The sequence below is a fragment of the Aquarana catesbeiana genome, linkage group LG13 (genome assembly GCF_042186555.1).
Source record: "Aquarana catesbeiana isolate 2022-GZ linkage group LG13, ASM4218655v1, whole genome shotgun sequence".
NCBI lineage: Eukaryota > Metazoa > Chordata > Amphibia > Anura > Ranidae > Aquarana > Aquarana catesbeiana.
In genome coordinates this window covers 237,687,227-237,710,557 of record NC_133336.1, presented here as the reverse complement: position 1 = coordinate 237,710,557, position 23,331 = coordinate 237,687,227, and the positions used below count along the sequence as shown (strand labels likewise).

General features: G+C 45.9%; 1 protein-coding gene across 1 annotated transcript in view; it reads left to right on the top strand.

Moving 5' to 3' along the window:
• The first annotated feature begins 10,047 nt into the window (after positions 1 to 10,047).
• PRUNE1 (prune exopolyphosphatase 1) overlaps positions 10,048 to 23,331 on the top strand; it is a 47,897-nt gene continuing 34,613 nt past the window's right edge. The window contains exon 1 of the mRNA XM_073609604.1: positions 10,048 to 10,197. Coding sequence (XP_073465705.1) covers positions 10,159 to 10,197 — 39 coding nt within the window. The 5' untranslated portion in view covers positions 10,048 to 10,158. The remainder of the gene's footprint in view (positions 10,198 to 23,331) is intronic.

Here is a 23,331-nt window from a genome sequence, read left to right as displayed (position 1 = left end):
TTTATTCTCACCAACTTCACTCCAGCCTCAGGTCACCACTGAAGACAAGCAGCCGGACAGACAGTACCCAGCGCGCTCTGCTGACACCTGCCGGCAGGGGGGAGGCACTGCGTTCTTCTAAGGCAGGACTATAGAGTAACGTAAGCCAGAAGGGACACGGCGCGCTCTGCTGACACCTATTGCCCGGAAGAGATAGCGCGGGGAAACCATAGAGTGATGTACGTAGCCGACCAGAAAGCACAAAGCGCGCTCTTCTGACACCTTGTGCCCGGAAGAGATAGCGCGGGGAAACCATAGAGTGATGTACATAGACGACCAGAAAGAACACAGCGCGCTCTGCTGACACCTGCTGCTTGGAGCAGGTAGTTGATTTGTGTTGTCAATAGCAACCTGTAGAATATTATATATATATATATATATATATATATATATATATATATATATATATATATATATATCTAGATATAGATATATATATAGATATATCTCTCTCTCTCTCTCTCTCTCTCTCTCTCTCTCTCTCTCTATATATATATATATATCTATATATATATATATATATATATATATATAGATATATATATATATATACACAGTCAGTGGCATTGCAAGTTAAGACTGGTTGCTATGAACAACCACACTTTTTCTCTTCAGCCCATTTACCGTTTCTGTAGAGAATAATTGTATTTATCCTTGTAAAACGCTGGCCTAACCCATATCTCTCTGACCATTCCATCACTTTTCCATGCGATGTGACTAAATTGATTGATTTGAGTAAGGATCATAAAAAAAAAAAACAAAGACCCTCCAATCGATCGACTTAGTGATCTCTTCATCAATTTCGACTCCGCAAGTCAATAGGCCCTGGTGAAATTTTTATTGATCGCTTCTGATTAAAATATCAGCATGTACGTCAGAACACAAATCGAAATTCAGATCAATCGGATGATCATTTTTACTAGATCGCTTCTGATAGACCGTATTTTCGATCAATGCTGCGTGTGCTGCATCGTTCGGTATTTTAAAGGGTTAGTTGACTTTTACTACATATTTGTCTATACAGATAAAGGGCATCTATAGATAGTCTATAGACCTAAGTTGGATAATGCCCCTGCTATAGGTGTACCTCATGAAGCCTGAGTTGAAAACTCCCAGGACGTTGCTAAGGAAGTTGCTAAGAGACTTCCAGCTGTTACCGCTCACCTTCACCATCACAGGAGTGAGCTGTCAAATGCTGAGCTCAGAGCTACTGCCTCATGGGAGAGAAAGTGCATGTGAGGAGCTTTGAATCAGAGAAAGAGCTCCCTCCTGTGATGGCGGAGGTGAGCAGTAATGGCTAGACCTCTCGTAGCAATGTCATTAACAACATCCAGGGAGTTTTCCAGTCAGGCTTCAGGAGGTACGCAAATGGCCTACATCTATAGCAAGGGTGTTATCCAACTATGGTCAAAGCTGTACAGTTTGCTTTTACTTACAGATGTCCCTTATCTGCATAGGTAGTTTTATGGTAAAGGTGAACTATGCCTTTAAATGATGATAGAATGTTTGTGATCGCTCAGGACCCAAGAGCTTACCTTTAATTCCAGGTGTCTTCAATATAAACTGCCTGCCTCCATCTCTGCCTGGACACTGACCATTATCTTGCCTGCTGCTTGCCCTGATCTCTGCCTGGACTCTGACTATACCTTTGTCTGTCTCCTGCCTTGACCTTTGTCTGGACTCCAACAATTCTCTTGCCTGCTTCTACCTCTGCCTGGGCCCCAGCTTTTCTGACTACTCTATTCTTGCTTGTCACCCACCTTGACCCTCCATATTATCACACCACTGTCTCCACAAGAAGCTATCCTGTCTCAGTGACCCCTCAGTGGGGCAATTCTGAGGGCCACACTCTGGTGTCAGCTTGTAGCAAAGTAGCTCGGGGGCCACAAGGTCAATTGCCTGCCTCTTACCAGCACATCAGAGCCCCCCTTCGCATCAGAGGTCCCCCCTTCACATCAGAGCCCCCCTTCGCATCAGAGGTCCCCCCTTCACATCAGAGGTCCCCCCTTCACATCAGAGGTCCCCCTTCACATCAGAGGTCCCTCCATCACATCAGAGCCCCCTTCACATCAGAGGTCCCTCCATCACATCAGAGCCCCCCTTCACATCAGAGGTCCCCCCATCACATCAGAGCCCCCCTTCACATCAGAGGTCCCCACAACACATCAGAGCCCCCCTTCACATCAGAGGTCCCTCCATCACATCAGAGCCCCCCTTCACATCAGAGGTCCCCCCATCACATCAGAGCCCCCCTTCACATCAGAGGTCCCTCCATCACATCAGAGCCCCCCTTCACATCAGAGGTCCCTCCATCACATCAGAGCCCCCCTTCACATCAGAGGTCCCTCCATCAGATCAGAGGCACATTACATCGGAGGTCGCCCCATCACATCAGAGTTTCCCCTTCATATCAGAGTCCCCCCTTCCCTCTTGACATCAGAGTCCCTCCTTTTATGTCAGAGTTCCACCTTCATATCAGAGACCCCCCCCCCCATCACATCATAGATTTCTTGTCATGTCAGAAGTCCCCCATCACATCAGAGGTCCCCCTTCACATCAGAGGTCCCCCTTCATATCAGAGGTCCCCCTTCACATCAGAGCCCCCCTTCACATCAGAGCCCCCCTTCACATCAGAGGTCCCCCTTCACATCAGAGCCCCCCTTCACATCAGAGCCCCCCTTCACATCAGAGGTCCCCCTTCACATCAGAGGTCCCCCTTCACATCAGAGGTCCCTCCATCACATCAGAGGTCCCCCTTCATATCAGAGGTCCCTTCATCACATCAGAGGTCCCCCTTCATATCAGAGGTCCCTCCATCACATCAGAGGTCCCCCTTCATATCAGAGGTCCCCCTTCATATCAGAGGTCCCCCTTCATATCAGAGGTCCCCCTTCATATCAGAGGTCCCCCTTCACATCAGAGCCCCCCTTCACATCAGAGGTCCCCCTTCACATCAGAGGTCCCCCTTCACATCAGAGGTCCCCCTTCATATCAGAGGTCCCCCTTCATATCAGAGGTCCCCCTTCACATCAGAGCCCCCCTTCGCATCAGAGGTCCCCCCTTCACATCAGAGCCCCCCTTCGCATCAGAGGTCCCCCCTTCACATCAGAGGTCCCCCTTCACATCAGAGGTCCCTCCATCACATCAGAGCCCCCTTCACATCAGAGGTCCCTCCATCACATCAGAGCCCCCCTTCACATCAGAGGTCCCCCCATCACATCAGAGCCCCCCTTCACATCAGAGGTCCCTCCATCACATCAGAGCCCCCCTTCACATCAGAGGTCCCTCCATCAGATCAGAGGTACATTACATCGGAGGTCGCCCCATCACATCAGAGTTTCCCCTTCATATCAGAGTCCCCCCTTCCCTCTTGACATCAGAGTCCCTCCTTTTATGTCAGAGTTCCACCTTCATATCAGAGACCACCCCCCCCCCCCATCACATCATAGATTTCTTGTCATGTCAGAAGTCCCCCATCACATCAGAGGTCCCCCTTCACATCAGAGGTCCCCCTTCATATCAGAGGTCCCCCTTCACATCAGAGCCCCCCTTCACATCAGAGCCCCCCTTCACATCAGAGGTCCCCCTTCACATCAGAGCCCCCCTTCACATCAGAGCCCCCCTTCACATCAGAGGTCCCCCTTCACATCAGAGGTCCCTCCATCACATCAGAGGTCCCCCTTCATATCAGAGGTCCCTTCATCACATCAGAGGTCCCCCTTCATATCAGAGGTCCCTCCATCACATCAGAGGTCCCCCTTCATATCAGAGGTCCCCCTTCACATCAGAGGTCCCCCTTCATATCAGAGGTCCCCCTTCATATCAGAGGTCCCCCTTCACATCAGAGCCCCCCTTCACATCAGAGGTCCCCCTTCACATCAGAGGTCCCCCTTCACATCAGAGGTCCCCCTTCACATCAGAGGTCCCCCTTCATATCAGAGGTCCCCCTTCATATCAGAGGTCCCCCTTCATATCAGAGCCCGCCTTCACATCAGAGCCCGCCTTCACATCAGAGGTCCCCCTTCACATCAGAGGTCCCCCTTCACATCAGAGGTCCCCCTTCACATCAGAGGTCTCCCTTCACATCAGAGGTCCTTCCATCACATCAGAGCCCCCTTCACATCAGAGGTCCCTCCATCACATCAGAGCCCCCCTTCACATCAGAGGTCCCTCCATCACATCAGAGCCCCCCTTCACATCAGAGGTCCCTCCATCACATCAGAGCCCCCCTTCACATCAGAGGTCCCTCCATCAGATCAGAGGTACATTACATCGGAGGTCGCCCCATCACATCAGAGTTTCCCCTTCATATCAGAGTCCCCCCTTCCCTCTTGACATCAGAGTCCCTCCTTTTATGTCAGAGTTCCACCTTCATATCAGAGACCCCCCCCCCCATCACATCATAGATTTCTTGTCATGTCAGAAGTCCCCCATCACATCAGAGGTCCCCCTTCACATCAGAGGTCCCCCTTCATATCAGAGGTCCCCCTTCACATCAGAGCCCCCCTTCACATCAGAGCCCCCCTTCACATCAGAGGTCCGCCTTCACATCAGAGCCCCCCTTCACATCAGAGCCCCCCTTCACATCAGAGGTCCCCCTTCACATCAGAGGTCCCTCCATCACATCAGAGGTCCCCCTTCATATCAGAGGTCCCTTCATCACATCAGAGGTCCCCCTTCATATCAGAGGTCCCTCCATCACATTAGAGGTCCCCCTTCACATCAGAGGTCCCCCTTCACATCAGAGGTCCCCCTTCATATCAGAGGTCCCCCTTCACATCAGAGCCCCCCTTCACATCAGAGGTCCCCCTTCACATCAGAGGTCCCCCTTCACATCAGAGGTCCCCCTTCACATCAGAGGTCCCCCTTCATATCAGAGGTCCCCCTTCATATCAGAGGTCCCCCTTCACATCAGAGGTCCCCCTTCACATCAGAGGTCCCCCTTCACATCAGAGGTCTCCCTTCACATCAGAGGTCCTTCCATCACATCAGAGGTCTCCCTTCACATCAGAGGTCCCTCCATCACATCAGAGGTCCCCCTTCACATCAGAGGTCCCTCCATCAGATCAGAGCCCCCCTTCACATCAGAGGTCCCTCCATCACATCAGAGCCCCCCTTCACATCAGAGGTCCCTCCATCACATCAGAGCCCCCCTTCACATCAGAGGTCCCTCCATCAGATCAGAGGTACATTACATCGGAGGTCGCCCCATCACATCAGAGTTTCCCCTTCATATCAGAGTCCCCCCTTCCCTCTTGACATCAGAGTCCCTCCTTTTATGTCAGAGTTCCACCTTCATATCAGAGACCACCCCCCCCCCATCACATCATAGATTTCTTGTCATGTCAGAAGTCCCCCATCACATCAGAGGTCCCCCTTCACATCAGAGCCCCCCTTCACATCAGAGCCCCCCTTCACATCAGAGGTCCCCCTTCACATCAGAGCCCCCCTTCACATCAGAGGTCCCCCTTCACATCAGAGGTCCCCCTTCACATCAGAGGTCCCTCCATCACATCAGAGGTCCCCCTTCATATCAGAGGTCCCTTCATCACATCAGAGGTCCCCCTTCATATCAGAGGTCCCTCCATCACATCAGAGGTCCCCCTTCACATCAGAGGTCCCCCTTCACATCAGAGGTCCCCCTTCACATCAGAGGTCCCCCTTCATATCAGAGGTCCCCCTTCACATCAGAGCCCCCCTTCACATCAGAGGTCCCCCTTCATATCAGAGCCCGCCTTCACATCAGAGGTCCCCCTTCACATCAGAGGTCTCCCTTCACATCAGAGGTCCTTCCATCACATCAGAGCCCCCTTCACATCAGAGGTCCCTCCATCACATCAGAGCCCCCCTTCACATCAGAGGTCCCTCCATCACATCAGAGCCCCCCTTCACATCAGAGGTCCCTCCATCAGATCAGAGGTACATTACATCGGAGGTCGCCCCATCACATCAGAGTTTCCCCTTCATATCAGAGTCCCCCCTTCCCTCTTGACATCAGAGTCCCTCCTTTTATGTCAGAGTTCCACCTTCATATCAGAGACCACCCCCCCCCCCCCCATCACATCATAGATTTCTTGTCATGTCAGAAGTCCCCCATCACATCAGAGGTCCCCCTTCACATCAGAGGTCCCCCTTCATATCAGAGGTCTCCCTTCACATCAGAGCCCCCCTTCACATCAGAGGTCCCCCTTCACATCAGAGCCCCCCTTCACATCAGAGCCCCCCTTCACATCAGAGGTCCCCCTTCACATCAGAGGTCCCCCTTCACATCAGAGGTCCCCCTTCACATCAGAGGTCCCTCCATCACATCAGAGGTCCCCCTTCATATCAGAGGTCCCTTCATCACATCAGAGGTCCCCCTTCATATCAGAGGTCCCTCCATCACATCAGAGGTCCCCCTTCATATCAGAGGTCCCCCTTCATATCAGAGGTCCCCCTTCACATCAGAGGTCCCCCTTCACATCAGAGGTCCCCCTTCATATCAGAGGTCCCCCTTCACATCAGAGGTCCCCCTTCACATCAGAGGTCCCCCTTCACATCAGAGGTCCCCCTTCACATCAGAGGTCCCCCTTCATATCAGAGCCCGCCTTCACATCAGAGGTCCCCCTTCACATCAGAGGTCCCCCTTCACATCAGAGGTCCCCTTCACATCAGAGGTCCCCCTTCACATCAGAGGTCCCCCATCACATCAGAGGTCCCCCTTCACATCAGAGGTCCCCCTTCACATCAGAGGTCCCCCTTCACATCAGAGGTCCCCCTTCACATCAGAGGTCCCCCTTCATATCAGAGGTCTCCCTTCATATCAGAGGTCTCCCTTCATATCAGAGGTCCCCCCTTCACATCAGAGCCCCCCTTCACATCAGAGGTCCCCCCATCACATCAGAGGTCCCTCCATCACATCAGAGCCCCCCTTCACATCAGAGGTCCCTCCATCAGATCAGAGGTACATTACATCGGAGGTTGCCCCATCACATCAGAGTTTCCCCTTCATATCAGAGTCCCCCCTTCCCTCTTGACATCAGAGTCCCCCTTTTATGTCAGAGTTCCACCTTCATATCAGAGACCCCCCCCCCTATCACATCCCATCATAGATTCCTTGCCATGTCAGAAGTCCCCCATCACATCAGATTCCTCCCTTCACCACAGAGTCTCCCCTTCACATCAGACGGGGGGACCGCTCTCCATTTTTTAAATTTTGACATGGGTTCCCCCTCAAGATCCATACCAGACTCAAAGGGCCTGCCAAAATTGAAAAAAAAAGACGGGGTGGGGTTCCCCCCCAGGATCCTCAGAACACAAGTCGCATGCCACAAGTCAGATCAGTTAAGATGATAATCCCGACTTCCGTTCAAATCCATGGGCTGAAATCGTGTCCAAGTCGGACCAAAGCAGTGCAGGAACCATATTCAAAGTTGGGCAACCACAAGTGGGACCAGTTAAGACGGCTCTCATAAGGAACCATTCATTTTGACATATCATGCGACTTGTGCTCTGGAAGTCGGATCGCATATCGCACCAGTGTGACCCGGGCCTTAGTGCCGGTTCACACAGGGGCGACTTGTCTGGCGACCTAGCCGCCTGATAAGTCGCGTCCCGTTCTCTACTACGGAACCATTCTAATAGGAGGCACGCAAGTCGCTCCGACTTAGAAAAAGGTTCCTGTAGTATTTTTGCTGCGACTTCAGGTGACTTGCATTGACTTCTATACAGAAGTCGTTTTGCAAGTCGCCGCTGAAGTTATGTGCAGGTCGCCTTGGTGAGGCGACCTGCAAGTCGTGCCGCCCCTGTGTGAACCAGCACTTACTGTCAAAGCTTAATTGAACAAGCTGAAGTTAGAAACTGATTGGCTACTATGCACGGCTGCACCAGATTCTTAGTACTTCAGTTTTAGTAAATCTACCCCTATGTAATACAACATAATTTTATAGCATATAATATTAAAAAATAATGAAATTGTAATATAATATAATGCACTGCAATGCGATGCAGTTTACTACTGTGTAATATAAATTAATATAATAAAATTATATTTTAACATAATAAAATGTAATGCAATTGACCTGAACACCATAAAACATAAAAAATGTAATTAAGAAAAATTCTAAATAACATAATAAAGTATAATGCAATATAATTTAATACCATATTATATAAAGTAATAGACAAAAAATATATAATATAATGTACAACAATATAGTTTAATATCATATAATATTAACAAAAAAATGACATTTTAATATAATATAATGCAATACAATACCGTTTTCTACCATTTAATATAATAAAATTATAGTATAACTTAATATAAGGTAATGCAATTGAACTGAATATCATAAAACATAGAAATATAATTAAGAAAAATGTTAGATAACATAATAAAATATAATGCAATATAATTTAATACCATATAATATAAAGTAATAGAAAAAAATATATAATATAATGTACAACAAAATAATTTAATACCGTATAATATTAACAAAAATAAAGACATTTTAATATAATATAATGCAATACAATACAGTTTTCTACCATGTAATATAAATAAATATAATACAATTATAGTATAACTTAATATAAGGTAATGCAATTGAACTGAATATCATAAAACATAAAAATATAATTAAGAAAAATGTTAAATAACATAATAAAATATAATGCAATATAATTTAATATCATATAATATAAAGTAATAGAAAAAATATATAATATAACGTGCAACAACATAATTTAATACCATATAATATTAACAAAAAAAAATGACATTTTAATATAATATAATACAATACAGTTTTTTACCATTTAATATAAATTAATAGAATAAAAATTTAGTATAACTTAATATAATGTAATTACAATTGAACTGAATACTGCATAATATAAAATACATAAAACTTTTTTTTTTTTTAAATAATATAATAAAATATAATGTAATATAATTTCATACCATATAATATAACGTAATAGAAAAAACATGTAATGTAATACAACATAATTTAATACCATATAATATAAAAAAAATAAAAGAAAATGTAATCTAATATATGTCAATTCAATACAATGCAGTTTAGTGCTGTTTATTATAAGCTAACATAATAAAATGATAATACAATGTACAACAACAACATGATTTAATACCATATAATATTAACAAAAAATTACATTTTAATATAATATAACCCAATACAATGCAGTTTTCTACCATTTAATATAAATTAATATAATAAAATTATAGTATAAATTAAAATAATGTAATGAAAATTGAACTGAATGCCGCATAACATAAAATACATTGAAAAAATGTAAATAATATAATAAAATATAAGTCAATATAATTTAATACCATATAATATAACGTAATATATAAAAATATACAATGTAATACAACATAATCTAATACCATATAATCTAAAAAAAAAAAAAAAATGTAATCTAATATATGTCTAATATATGTAATGCAATGCAGTTTACTGCTGTTTATTATAACATAAAAAAATGTAATTCAGTTTAATTTCATACCATATATAATAAAATGTGATTAAAAATACTATAATACAATATAATATAATACATAAAATATAATATAATATAATGCAATACAATATAATGTAATACCATATAGAATAAAATAATCTAAATAATAATAATAATAATATAGTAACATAAAAATGTATGAAATAATATACAAAATAATATAATAAAATAAAACTGAATATAATTTAATACCAGGTGAGATAATATAATATAATATAATATTATATAATATAATAGAATGCATCATAATTTAATCCAATAAAACTATAAAATACAATGCTTTTTTAGCAAATGATATAAAATATAAAGTATCATGTTCTGATGTAAGATTATATTTAGTAACATATAATTGCACAGGAAGTAAACAGTAAATATTGTAGCTCATAGTAATAAACAATGTAACACGTAGGCTCCTCTGTAAACAAACATCTCTGTTGGCCCCACAGTCACATGTGACAGCCCAGCACTCTATCCCCCAGAATGCAGTGCGGCGGGGCTGTGTGTGATTCAGGCTCCAGCCTTGTGCTCAGAGTACAGAAGGGGGAAGAGTCTTGAGCAGACAGAGCTGTGTGTACACTGGGTAGCATGGAGCATTTCTTGCAAGGTTGCAAATCCGCCTTACAGGTAAGCAAACACCCTTTAATTCACTGCATGGGCACAGGTCTGCATTGCATGCTTGCCTGAAGAGCTAGCAATCCACTCTGGTATCATGGGATGCTGACATAAAGATTCAGCCACCCGATGCCCTGTGGTAAAGAGAGGGGTGCACAGTACTGTGCAGTGACCGCATTCATAGGATGACCCCATGGAGGAGGAAATATTCAGGTCTTAAAGCCACAGTGCAGCGCATGTTTGCCTGAAGAGCTAGCAATCCACTTGGGCATCATGGGGGGGGGGGCCTGACTCAAAGACTTGGCCACCTGATGCAATCTCTGTGCTCCCCGTTCCTATATTTGTGTAAGAAAGGGGTGCATGTTGACCACCTTCGTAAGATGACCACGTGGAGGAGAAAAATATCTAGGTCTTGAAGCCACCGTGCGGCAAATGCTTGCCTGAAGAGCTAGCAATCCACTCTGGCATTATGGGGATGTTGGCTCAAAGATTTGGATGTAACTTCTGCGCCCCATTCTTATATTTGTGTAAGAAAGGGGTGCATGGTGACCACATTTGTCAGATGACCCCCGTGGAGGAGGAAATATTCAGGTCCTAAAGCCACAGTGCGACAAATGCTTGCCTGAAGAGCTAGCAATCCACTCTGGCATTATGGGGATGTTGACTCAAAGATTTGGATTTAACTTCTGTGCCCCATTCTTATATTAGTGTAAGAAAGGGGTGCATATTGACCACATTTGTAAGATGACCCCCATGGAGGAGGAAATATGCAGGTCCTAAAGCCACAGTGCGGCAAATGCTTGCCTGAAGAGCTAGCAATCCACTCGGCCATCATGGGGGGGGGGTATGCTGACTCAAAGATTTGGCCACCTAATGCAACCTCTACATCCCGTTCTTATATTTGTGTAAGAAAGGGGTACATGGTAGCCGCATTCGTAAGATGACCACGTGGAGGAGAACAATATCTAGGGGGTGTTGGCTCAAAGATTTGGCCACCTAATGCAACCTCTGCGCCCCATTCTTATATTTGTGTAAGAAAGGGGTACATGGTAGCCGCATTCGTAAGATGACCACGTGGAGGAGAACAATATCTAGGGGGGGTGTTGGCTCAAAGATTTGGCCACCTAATGCAACCTCTACATCCCGTTCTTACATTTGTGTAAGAAAGGGGTGCATGGTGACCACATTTGTAAGATGACCCCATGGAGGAGGAATTATCCAGGTCCTAAAGCCACAGTGCAGCAAATGCTTGCCTGAAGAACTAGCAATCCACTCGGCCATCATGGGGGGGGGGGTGCTGACTCAAAGATTTGACCACCTGATACAACCTCTACATCTTGTTCTTATATTTGTGTAAGAAAGGGGTGCATGGTGACTGCATTTGTAAGATGACCCCGTGGAGGAGGAAATATTCAGGTCCTAAAGCCACAGTGTGGCAAATGCTTGCCTGAAGAGCTAGCAATCCACTCTGGCTTTATGGGGATGTTTTCTCAAAGATTTGGCCACCTGATGCAATTTCTATACCCCGCTCTTATATGTGTATAAATGTGGGGTCCACAGTACTGTTCATAGGATGACCACATGGAGAAGTGAATATTTGGGTCAATCATAGTGGCCTCCTCCAACTATTAGGTAGCGGCACCGATATCTTCCAGCCTTGGCGGTCACCAGTGCTGCCATACCGTCATCCGCCATCATCCCAGTCTACTCAATGATCCAGTGTTATTGGGGACACATCATCCATATCTGTATTTAAGGTAAGCCTGTCTAAGGTCACTTCCGGCAATTGGAAGGACTTTGGAAGGTTTACGCCAAATTGCTCACCAATCGCACAGAATTTGGGTAAATTTTCCAACCACAATTTTTTACAATCTCGCCATATTTCACCCTTACACGGAGGGAGTTTTGTGACACTAGAACTCCTATCTGTAATGAAAGGTCATGTACATAGAACGCTACTGTTAGTGTTCCCACTACTTCTACCAGTGGGTGATCCTCAGCCTTTGAGGGTCTTTCAATTATAATAATCGTTTTGTGTTTTTTTTCAGCGATCGTCCTCTCTCTCTGCGTTGTTGTGGTTGTCACTTTTCAAGTGAGAGTTCAAAGTGTCTCCTGATAACCTGACAATCCAGAAGGGAGAGGGAAGGGCAGAGACATCTGTCCACATTCCATAGAATGTACAGTGACAGGCCGGGGACATTTCCTCCTATGTACACTGCTCACGTCATTCTCGGTATCTGTTCTTATTCTGTATGTATGGACTCTGCACAGTACTACTTCTCTTGTCCTGTATGCCGGGTGTAATTCTCGGTATCTGTTCTTATTCTGTATGTATGGACTCTGCACAGTACTACTTCTCTTGTCCTGTATGTCGGGTGTAATTCTCGGTATCTGTTCTTATTCTCTATGTATTGATTCTGCACAGTTCTACTTCTCTTGTCCTGTATGCCGGGTGTAATTCTCGGTATCTGTTCTTATTCTGTATGTATGGACTCTGCACAGTTCTACTTCTCTTGTCTTATATGCCGGGTGTAATTCTCGGTATCTGTTCTTATTCTGTATGTATGGACTCTGCACAGTACTACTTCTCTTGTCCTGTATGCTGGGTGTAATTCTCGGTATCTGTTCTTATTCTGTATGTATGGACTTTGGCTTTGTAATGACAGGTCCCCTCAAATTATTGAAACCAGCGGATGATCATGACAGCCAACCAGCGTCCCCCATCACAGCCGTTGTCACACACAGCGTGTTTATCTCTAGCAGTCGTGTTATCAGCTCTTAGGGCCCTCGGTCTGTTCCCCCGTCACATGACTTGTTTTTCGTGGTAGCAACAGCGTCTCTTTTTTTGACACCCTGACAGGCCTTTCCTTGTGCCTCGTTTTACCGCAGGCCTCTGAATGGAGTCATACAAGTTCTTCACTGTCACATGACGGGCAAGTCTGCTAGGCTGAGCTCCATGGGCCGTTGGAGAGAGATGTTTTTCAGGAAATTCTTACCACATGCCATGTCAGCCTGTTATGAAATATTGTTGGTGTCTGGGGGATGGCATGGATAGAGACTGAGAGAGAGGACCCGCCATAGTATTGCTTTTCATTCAATGTTGGTTGGTGGAGGGGTCCTCAGTCCGTAGAATTGCTCCTTAATGTTGGTTGGCAGAGGGTCCTCAATATGTAGAACTACTCCTTACTGTTGGTCGTATGATTGCTTCTCACTGTTGGTTGGCAGAGGGGTTCTCAATCTATAGAATTGCTGTTCATTGTTGGTTGGTGGAGCGGTCCTCAGTTCTTAGAATTGCTTCTCACTGTTGGTTGGTGGAGGGATCCTCAGTTCTTAGAATTGCTCCCCACTGTTGGCTGATGGAGGGGTCCTTAGTCTGTAGAACTGCTCTTCACCATAGGTTGGCAGAGGGGTCCTTAGTCCATAATATTGCTCCTCGATGTTGGTTGACGGAGGGATCCTCGGTGAGTAGAATTGCTCCTCACTGTTGGTTAGTGAGGGGGTCCTCGGTCTGCAGAATTGCTCCTCACTGTTGGTTGGCGGAGGGGTCCTTAGTTTGTAGAACTGCCCTTCACTGTATGTTGGCAGAGGGGTCCTTATTGCATAGAATTGCTCCTCACTGTTAGTTGGCAGAGGGGTTCTCAGTATATAGAATTACTGTTGGTTGCTTGAGGGGTCCTCAGTTCTTAGAATTGCTCCTCACTGTTGGTTAGTGAGGGGGTCCTCAGTCTGCAGAATTGCTCCTCACTGTTGGTTGGCGGAGGGGTCCTTAGTCTGTAGAACTGCCCTTCACTGTAGGTTGGCAGAGGGGTCCTTATTGCATAGAATTGCTCCTCACTGTTAGTTGGTGGAGGAGTCCTTAGTCTGTAGAACGGACCTTCACAATAGGTTGCAGAGGGGTTCTCAGTCTAAAGAATTACTCCTCACGGTTGGTGGAGGGATCCTTAGTCTGTAGAATTACTCCTCATGGTTGGCTGGTGGAGGGATCCTCAGTTCGTAGAATTGCTCCTCATTGTTGTTTGGTGGTGGGGTCCTCAGTGGAGTTGGAACAGGGGTTGCAGCTGTGGCTGGGAAGCCAATCTGTCACGCCACTGCACTAACCTGTGATAACACTTGTGGCCCATTCAGATTCTTTGAATCCAGTAATGCGTGGTAAAGCGTCAACCCACATAGTGTGGCGCATTGCTGCGCCTTTCATTTTGAATGCCATCTCCACGCACTCGCATTGCAGAGTAACACACCACCATACATTAGGGTGCAGGTCAGCTTGTTGGCAGCCCATTGCAATCCTAACAATGAATTTCTCTTATTTGGTTCCTTTTAATTTCTTACCTATAACTTTGAACGCATTTTGTTTTATTTGGTTTATAAGTGCAGGTTAAAATGAGGTTGGTGAGAGCGGAAGGTCGTGGGAGGAGCAGAGAAGACAGTTTGGTTAGCATGTAGGAACGAGGTTGGTAAGCAGGAGGTCTTGTGAGGAGCAGACTGCTGGTTGGTGAAGGGGTCTCCAGCCTATAGAATTGCCCCTCACCGTTGGTTGGTGGAGGGGCCCTTAGTCTGTAAAACTGCTCTTAACTGTGGGTTGGCAGAGGGGTCCTCGCTCCATACAATTGCTCCTTGTAGGTGGTTGACAGAGGGGTCCTCCGTCTATAGAATTGCTCCTCATTGTTGGTTGATTGAGGGTTCCTCAGTCTGTAGAACTGCTCCTCACTGTAGGTTGGCAGAGGAATCCTCAGAGGACGGTTTGGATGATATGGTAAGACGAGATTGGTAAGTAGGAGGTCTTGAGAGGAGTGGAGAGGATGGTTTGGGTGATATGTTAAGATGAAGTTGATGAGTAGGAGGTCTTGAGATAAATTTGGTGGCTTTTGTAGAATAAATACACTTTTTAGTAGGAACAAATTGATAAAATAAGCTCAAAGTGGTGATACAAGACCACGTGATTGAATTGATCCTGGTGGTTGAATGGAGTAGTGTGGAAGGGAAGGGTAGTATAAGCTGCTGTTGGATAGGTAGATGGTTAAGATGAACCTGTTTGTAGACAAGTCCAAGAAAACATTGGTTCAGCGTGGCATTCCTGGTTACCACTAACAGGTCTTTTGCCCAATTTCTTCATTAGTGTGGGTCAGCATAAAAGTAATCAGGTCACCAAAACCTGCACTGTACCTTGACCGGACACTTCTTCCTGGTTCCTCCCTGGCTGAGACGGGTACCAGTTTTAGGGTAGGCCACCCATGAAATCCGAGATGAGTCCATTTGTTTTTCAATGCTTGTCTAGTAAACAACAAGACATACAACTTCTTCCATATTCAGCAATAGCGAATGCCAGTACTTTCCCCCAGGGCAGCCATCTTTAGTCCTGTCCCCTTTTGAGTCCTTCCTAGGACTCCTAGGTGTTTCCCCAGCTGAGGAAATGCCAGTTTTCTTGCAGTATCACCCCATCTCAAAAGAGGGACCCACCACTCACAGGGGTCAGCTACAGAACTATTTCCTCCCTTCTCTAAACTTCCCAGCAGACTGACTCACTCTCCAAGGCAAGCCAACCCACAATTTATAAGGTGGGGAAGGGCGCCACCTAGTTGCCAAACTAGGAACTGTTCTAACACCCCCTTACATGTTGCTTTCTATGTATAGGTAAAGCAACATGTTTTTGCTTGTTTAACTTATGTATCCATTTAGCCATATCTGACTTTTGGTGACTCTTGTGCCGCGTACACACGAACGGACTTTCCGGCAGAAAAGGTCCGATGGAACAAATCCGTCGGACATTCCGATCGTGTGTGGGCTTCATCGGACCTTTTCTGTCGAAAAATCTGACGGACCTTAGAAATAGAACATGTTTCAAATCTTCCCGCCGCCCTCATACCTATCGAAAAAAGCTTTCCTCTGTATGCTAGTCCGATGGACCGAAAACGACGCAAGGGCAGCCATTGGCTACTGAACTTCCTTTTCTAATCCGGTCGTACGTCATCACGTTCGAAACGATCGGACTTTGGTGGGATCGTGTGTAGGCAAGTCCGTTTCGTCGGAACTCCGCTCGTGTGTACGCGGCATAAGGGGTTGATTTACTAAAACTGAAGAGTGCAAAATCTGGTGCAGTTAGTAGCCAATCAGCTGCTAACTTCAGCTTGTTCAATTAAGCTTTGACAAAAAGCCTAGAAGCTGATTGGCTTCTATGCAAAGCTGCATCAGATTTTGCAACCCTATGGGCCAGCTCGTTGAGCACCACATCTGATATACTTTAAAACCGTAGAATTCTTGGTGAATTTTTTTGTAAGGTAGGTCCCCAGGTCTTTCCAACCCTCCCCAGTTGCGAAACGGCATGTAGAATGTGTTAACATGTGCATAACCAATTTGTACGCACATACTCGGGGCCAGTTTGAGCAGGAGCCAATTAACCTACCAGCATGTCTTTGGAGAAGTCGAAGTAAACCCACACACACCCGCGGCTAGTGTCCTGGCCAGGATTTCAGGCCAGGGACCCGAGTGCTGGAAGGCATAAGTGCTAAGGTAGCACCATCGATGGCCAACTTTGTGTAGATTCAAATACATAACACACCAATGGACCATAAGAGTTTATCATAAAAGTTTGATGTCGCAATAAGGGGCGTGGCCTGTTAAGATCGACCGTAGACACAGGGAAGCGGAAGAGTAGACGTGTTTTTCCTACAACACGCTCGAAATAATTGGCAGCAGAACAGGCGGCCGTGTTCCTAGCTGCTAAAATCAGTGTTGTTGGTCGGGACAAAGAGTTTGTTGACTGGTAAATGCGGGGTTGTGTGTTCGCTATAATTATACAGGCGATCGAAGTTTGCAGTTACAAAAAGGGGTTTGTTTGTTGAGATCTTTATGGTGGCTATTGCTGAAAATGCTTTACCGTAATACCTGGTACAATAAAAAAAAAATATTTTTTGGGCTTACTGGTTTGGGGTCTTTTTGGATCAAATCCAATCTCTTTTTTCTTTTTTTTTTGTAAAAACTGTCGTTTTCAATCCTTAATAAAGTAGTCTCTGGTGATCCCGCCATCAAGGTCCTTGTTTAGGCACTTCCTGTTATAGCGGGTGGTGTCAAACTAAATTTTAATTGCGGGGAGCATCAGCAGTATGGTTGCCCTCAAGGGGCCACTTGTATCTGAGGGTACGCTACGTCCGGAGCACAGGGTTCAGGAGTGCGCTACGTCCGGAGCGCAGGGTTCAGGAGTGCGCTACATCCGGAGCGCAGGGTTCAGGAGTGCGCTACGTCCGGAGCGCAGGGCTCAGGAGTGCGCTACGTCCGGAGCGCAGGGTTCAGGAGTGCGCTACGTCCGGAGCGCAGGGTTCCGGTGTGCGCTACGTCCGGAGCGCAGAGTTCAGGAGTGTGCTACGTCCGAAGCGCAGAGTTCAGGAGTGTGCTACGTCTGCAGCGCAGGGTTCCGGTGTGCGCTACGTCCAAAGTGCAGGGTTCTAGTGTGCGCTACGTCCAAAGTGCAGGGTTCCGGTGTGCGCTACGTCCAAAGTGCAGGGTTCCGGTGTGCGCTACGTCCAAAGTGCAGGGTTCCGGTGTGCGCTACGTCCAAAGTGCAGGGTTCCGGTGTGCGCTACGTCCAAAGTGCAGGGTTCTGGTGTGCGCTACGTCCAAAGTGCAGGGTTCTGGTGTGCGCTACGTCCAAAGTGCAGGGTTCTGGTGTGCGCTACGTCCAAAGTGCAGGGTTCTGGTGTGCGCTACGTCCAAAGTGCAGGGTTCTGGTGTGCGCTACGTCCAAAGTGCAGGGTTCTGGTGTGCGCTACGTCCAAAGTGCAGGGTTCTGGTGTGCGCTACGTCCAAAGTGCAGGGTTCTGGTGTGCGCTACGTCCAAAGTGCAGGGTTCTGGTGTGCGCTACGTCCAAAGTGCAGGGTTCTGGTGTGCGCTACGTCCAAAGTGCAGGGTTCTGGTGTGCGCTACGTCCAAAGTGCAGGGTTCCGGTGTGCGCTACGTCCAAAGTGCAGGGTTCCGGTGTGCGCTATGTCCAAAGTGCAGGGTTCCGGTGTGCGCTACGTCCAAAGTGCAGGGTTCTGGTGTGCGCTACGTCCAAAGTGCAGGGTTCTGGTGTGCGCTACGTCCAAAGTGCAGGGTTCTGGTGTGCGCTACGTCCAAAGTGCAGGGTTCTGGTGTGCGCTACGTCCAAAGTGCAGGGTTCTGGTGTGCGCTACGTCCAAAGTGCAGGGTTCTGGTGTGCGCTACGTCCAAAGTGCAGGGTTCTGGTGTGCGCTACGTCCAAAGTGCAGGGTTCTGGTGTGCGCTACGTCCAAAGTGCAGGGTTCTGGTGTGCGCTACGTCCAAAGTGCAGGGTTCTGGTGTGCGCTACGTCCAAAGTGCAGGGTTCTGGTGTGCGCTACGTCCAAAGTGCAGGGTTCTGGTGTGCGCTACGTCCAAAGTGCAGGGTTCTGGTGTGCGCTACGTCCAAAGTGCAGGGTTCTGGTGTGCGCTACGTCCAAAGTGCAGGGTTCTGGTGTGCGCTACGTCCAAAGTGCAGGGTTCTGGTGTGCGCTACGTCCAAAGTGCAGGGTTCTGGTGTGCGCTACGTCCAAAGTGCAGGGTTCTGGTGTGCGCTACGTCCAAAGTGCAGGGTTCTGGTGTGCGCTTCGTCCAAAGTGCAGGGTTCTGGTGTGCGCTACGTCCAAAGTGCAGGGTTCTGGTGTGCGCTACGTCCAAAGTGCAGGGTTCTGGTGTGCGCTACGTCCAAAGTGCAGGGTTCTGGTGTGCGCTACGTCCAAAGTGCAGGGTTCTGGTGTGCGCTACGTCCAAAGCGCAAAATATTGTTTTTTTTTTTTTTTTTTTAATGTTCGGTATTTTTTTGTTTATAGCACAAAAAAAAAAATAAAAACGTCAGAGGTTATCAAATACCACCAAAATAAAGCTCTATTTATGGGAAAAAAAGGACGCCAATTTTATTTTGGGTACACGTCGCACGTCCGCGCAATTGTCAGTTAAAATAACGCAGTGGCGTATCGCACAAAATGGCCTGGTCATGAAGGGGGGTGGTAAAACCTTCCAAAGCTGCAGTGGTTAATGTAAAACGATCAATTGTTTTCCATCCTGGCTGGCCAACTCAGTTTGATCAAATCCAATCTTGGACTCGGTTCACGCTGCCGCAATGCGAGAACCCGTGCGAATCCACAGCGGGTTTCCGGCATTGCATACAACATACAGATTGTATGGCTGAAATCGCATCACATTGGGACCAAAGTCGCACTGGACCCTTTTTTTTTTTTGGTCCGCACCAGAATCCGATCGCATGGGTGTTCACATCCAATGCGATTCGATTCCTGTCCGAATTGACAGATCGCGCTGGCTGACTGACTCGTACGGCTGAAATCGCATCGCACAGACATCTCATGTGATCTGCACAGCAGTGTGTTTGCGAATCGCATGTGACTGACATTGCGGCAGTGTGAACCCGGCCTAAATCGAGTTTTAATTGTGGCCGCACACATTGATCAAATCCACAAGCCAATCGAATAGCCATAATTGTTCTCCCGATCAATTCAGACTCCGCTTAGATCAGATTTGATCAATCTGAGTCAATCGGTCGGGGTGGAGTATATATTGATCTGTTTTGCTGTTTTGAATCAATCGGCGGCACTTTCGTTGGTGGGTAGGATCATATTTCGATCAATCAGTATATGAGATCACATGGCAGAAACAGAGATGCAATCGATAACTCGCCTTCGCAAGTCATGGTATCTTAACTATCAATCAAAATCCACTAACCTCCCGCCGCGGGGTTTGACCTATCATTGATTATTATCGATTATTCCTATCGGAGGAGATCAAACGGAAAGGAAATCGATCGTTTTATTGAAGAGCGTATTGCTGCCATGTCCATTATCCATGTAATCTCATCATCTGATCAATCGAATTACAATCATATTAATAAACAAAGTATCTTGGTGCTGCTAATCAATGCAAAACGTTCGATAAATTTTCCGCACTGTCTGATCTACTCAGCTTGATCGATTTTGATTGGAATTTAATCTAATGGTGGCCATACACGCTTTTTTATTTATTTATTTTTTTTTGATCGATGTACCGTTTGATCAAACAGATTGAATCCCCAAAAAACGAACAGCTATAATCTCCCTTCCAGTCGATTAAGGTCCCAGTCACACTTAAGTAACTTTGGACCCCAAAATCGCATGAGAAGTCGCACCCCATGTCTCCCAATGAATACCGTTCCTATCTCTGCGACCTAAAGTCGTTCCTGCACTACTTTTGGTCCGCCTTTCATGCGACTATAGAGCCAAAGACTTCAATGTAAACCCTTAAAAGTTGCATGAAAGTCGCACCCCATGTATCCCATTGAGTACTAATCCTATTTGTGCGACCGAAAGTCGCAGTGACTGTAAAGTAGTTCCTGTAAACCCTCCAAAAGTTGCATGAAAGTCGCACCTATTGTTTCCCAATGAGTACTGCTCCTATCTGTACGACCTAAAGTCGCAGCGACTAAAGTAGTTGCTGCACTACTTTGGTCGGACTTTCATGCAACCTGAGGGCCACAGACTTCAATGTAAAAGTTGCATGAAAGTCGCACCCCATGTTTCCCAATGAGTACTAATCCTATTTGTGCAACCAAAAGTCGCAGTGACTGTAAAGTAATTAATGTAAACCCTCAAAAGTCGCATGAAAAACACACTTAATGTTTCCCAATGAGTACTGCTTTTTTCTGTGCGACCTAAAGTCGCAGCGACTGTAAAGTAGTTTCTGCACTACTTTGGTCCGGCTTTCATGCGACTTGAGAGCCACAGACTTCAATGTAAACCCCCAAAAGATGCATGAAAGTCGCACCCCATGTTCCCCAATAAGTACCGTTCCTATCTGTGCAACCCAAAGTCGCAGTGACTGCAAAGTAGTTCCTGTAAACCCTCAAAAACCCTCAGGTCACATGAAAGTCTCACCTAATGTTTCGCAATGAGTACTGTTCCCATCTGTGCGACCTAAAGTCGCAGAGACTGTAAAGTAGTTTTTGCACTACTTTTCTCTGATATTCATGCGACTTGAGGGCCACAGACTTCAATGTAAACCCTCAAAAGTTGCATGAGTCTCAACGAATGTTTCCCATTGAGTACTAATCCTATATGTGCAACCAAAAGCCGCAGTGACTAAAGTAGTTCCTGTAAACCCTCAAAAGTCGCATGAAAAACACACCTGTTTCCCAATGAGTTACTGCTCCTTTCTGTGCAACCCAAAGTCGCAGTGACTGTAAAGTAGTTTCTGCACTACTTTGGTCCGACTTTCATGCGACTTGAGGGCCACACACTTCAATGTAAACCCTCAAAAGTTGCATGAGTCGCAACTAATGTTTCCTACTGAGTACTAATCGCATATGTGCAACCAAAAGTCGCAGTGACTGCAAAGTAGTTCCTGTAAACCCTCAAAAACCCTCAAGTCACATAAAAGTCTCACCTAATGTTTCCCAATGAGTACTGTTCCTATCTGTGCGACCTAAAGTCGCAGCGACTGTAAAGTAGTTCCTGTAAATCCTCAAAAGTTGCATGAAAAAGTCACCTGTTTCCCAATGAGTATTGCTCCTTTCTGTGCAACCCAAAGTCACAGTGACTGTAAAGCAGTTTCTGCACTACTTTGGTCCGACTTTCATGCGACTTGAGGGCCATAGACTTTAGGGTAAACTTTTTAAAGGTGGCACCCAATGTTTCCCAATGGGTACCGTTCCCCATTGAGTACTAACCCTATTTGTGCAACCAAAAGTCGCAGTGACTGTAAAGTAGTTCCTGTAAACCCTCAAAAGTCGCATGAAAGTCGCACCTAATGTTTCCCAATGAGTACTGCTTTTTGTCTGTGCGACCTAAAGTCTCAGCGACTGTAAAGTAGTTCCTGCACTACTTTGGTCCGACTTTCATGCGACTCGAGGGCCACACACTTCAATGCAAACCCCCAAAAGTCGCATGAAAGTCGCACTGCACGTGATATACATGCGACTTGTGTGCGACTGTGCAGAGCACAAACAATCACATTAGTCGAAGCCAAAGTCGCCCTGTAAAGTCGCACTGTAAAGCGCACAAATTTGAAGTTGAACAAGTGTGAACGGAGCCTTCAGCTTTTATTTTTATCAGATTCAATCAATCGGCCCGGATGAAATTTGATTGTTTTGCATCGATCGGCACTGGAGTTACAATCCTATTCGGATGTATCAGATTATGAGAATACATGGTGGGGACAGAGACACGATCGATCATTTTATAATCGTCAATTATAAACCTTAAATCTTAACCATCGATCGAAAAAAATCCACTTCCCCCATGTGTGTGTGTGTGGCATATCGATCAGCTATAGATATCAGTTACTCCTAAGAATGATCAGAAAAGCAGATGATCGTTAAGCAACGATGCCGACTGCGCTGTCTGCCTTCTAGAAAGCTGCTAGAGGCGTTCCGCTGAACATGTGACCGTCGAATGTGAGATTAGCTTTACAATCGCTCTCCGCTAATAGTGAAATGTGCCTCATTGCCCCTTTAAAAGCCCCAAAGTAGGCGATTATGTTTTATGGTGATGGCGCTCGGCGGGGAATTAATGCGTTTTATTGATATGGTTTCCGGTTGGGCGGGGCGGTCCCGGCGTCTCAAGGTCATCGCTCTGCCAGGAATTCCCATTTGTAACTTAAGTACCTCCATTTTCAAATCTTTTCCCTTTTAACGACCAGGAAAAAAAAAAAAAAAAAAAAGAAGAAGTGTAATTGGCTTGTTGTTCCTTTGTGTACAGCACAGCGTTCTATTCCTGGATCGCTGATCTTCCTCTCCGCTCTCCGATTTCACTCTCCGGGCCCCGAAAATTCCCTTCCCAGCATTAAAGGGCTCCAGACCAACATAAAAAAAAGTGTGTGTGTGTGTATATATATATATATATATATATATATATATATACTTCACACTGCTAAACTCTGTACACTGTGCTGTACGTTATATACTCCACACCGTTCCCTTCCTTCTACTAATGTCACAGTATTCTACTATTATTCAAAGTTACTTTATAATATTATAGGTTAAAGTAAAGCTGTTGTCTGCATTATATACTCCTCACCACTTCACTCTGTACATTGTGTTGTATGTTATATACTCCTCACCACTTCACTCTGTACACTGTGTTGTATGTTATATACTCCTCACTACTTCACTC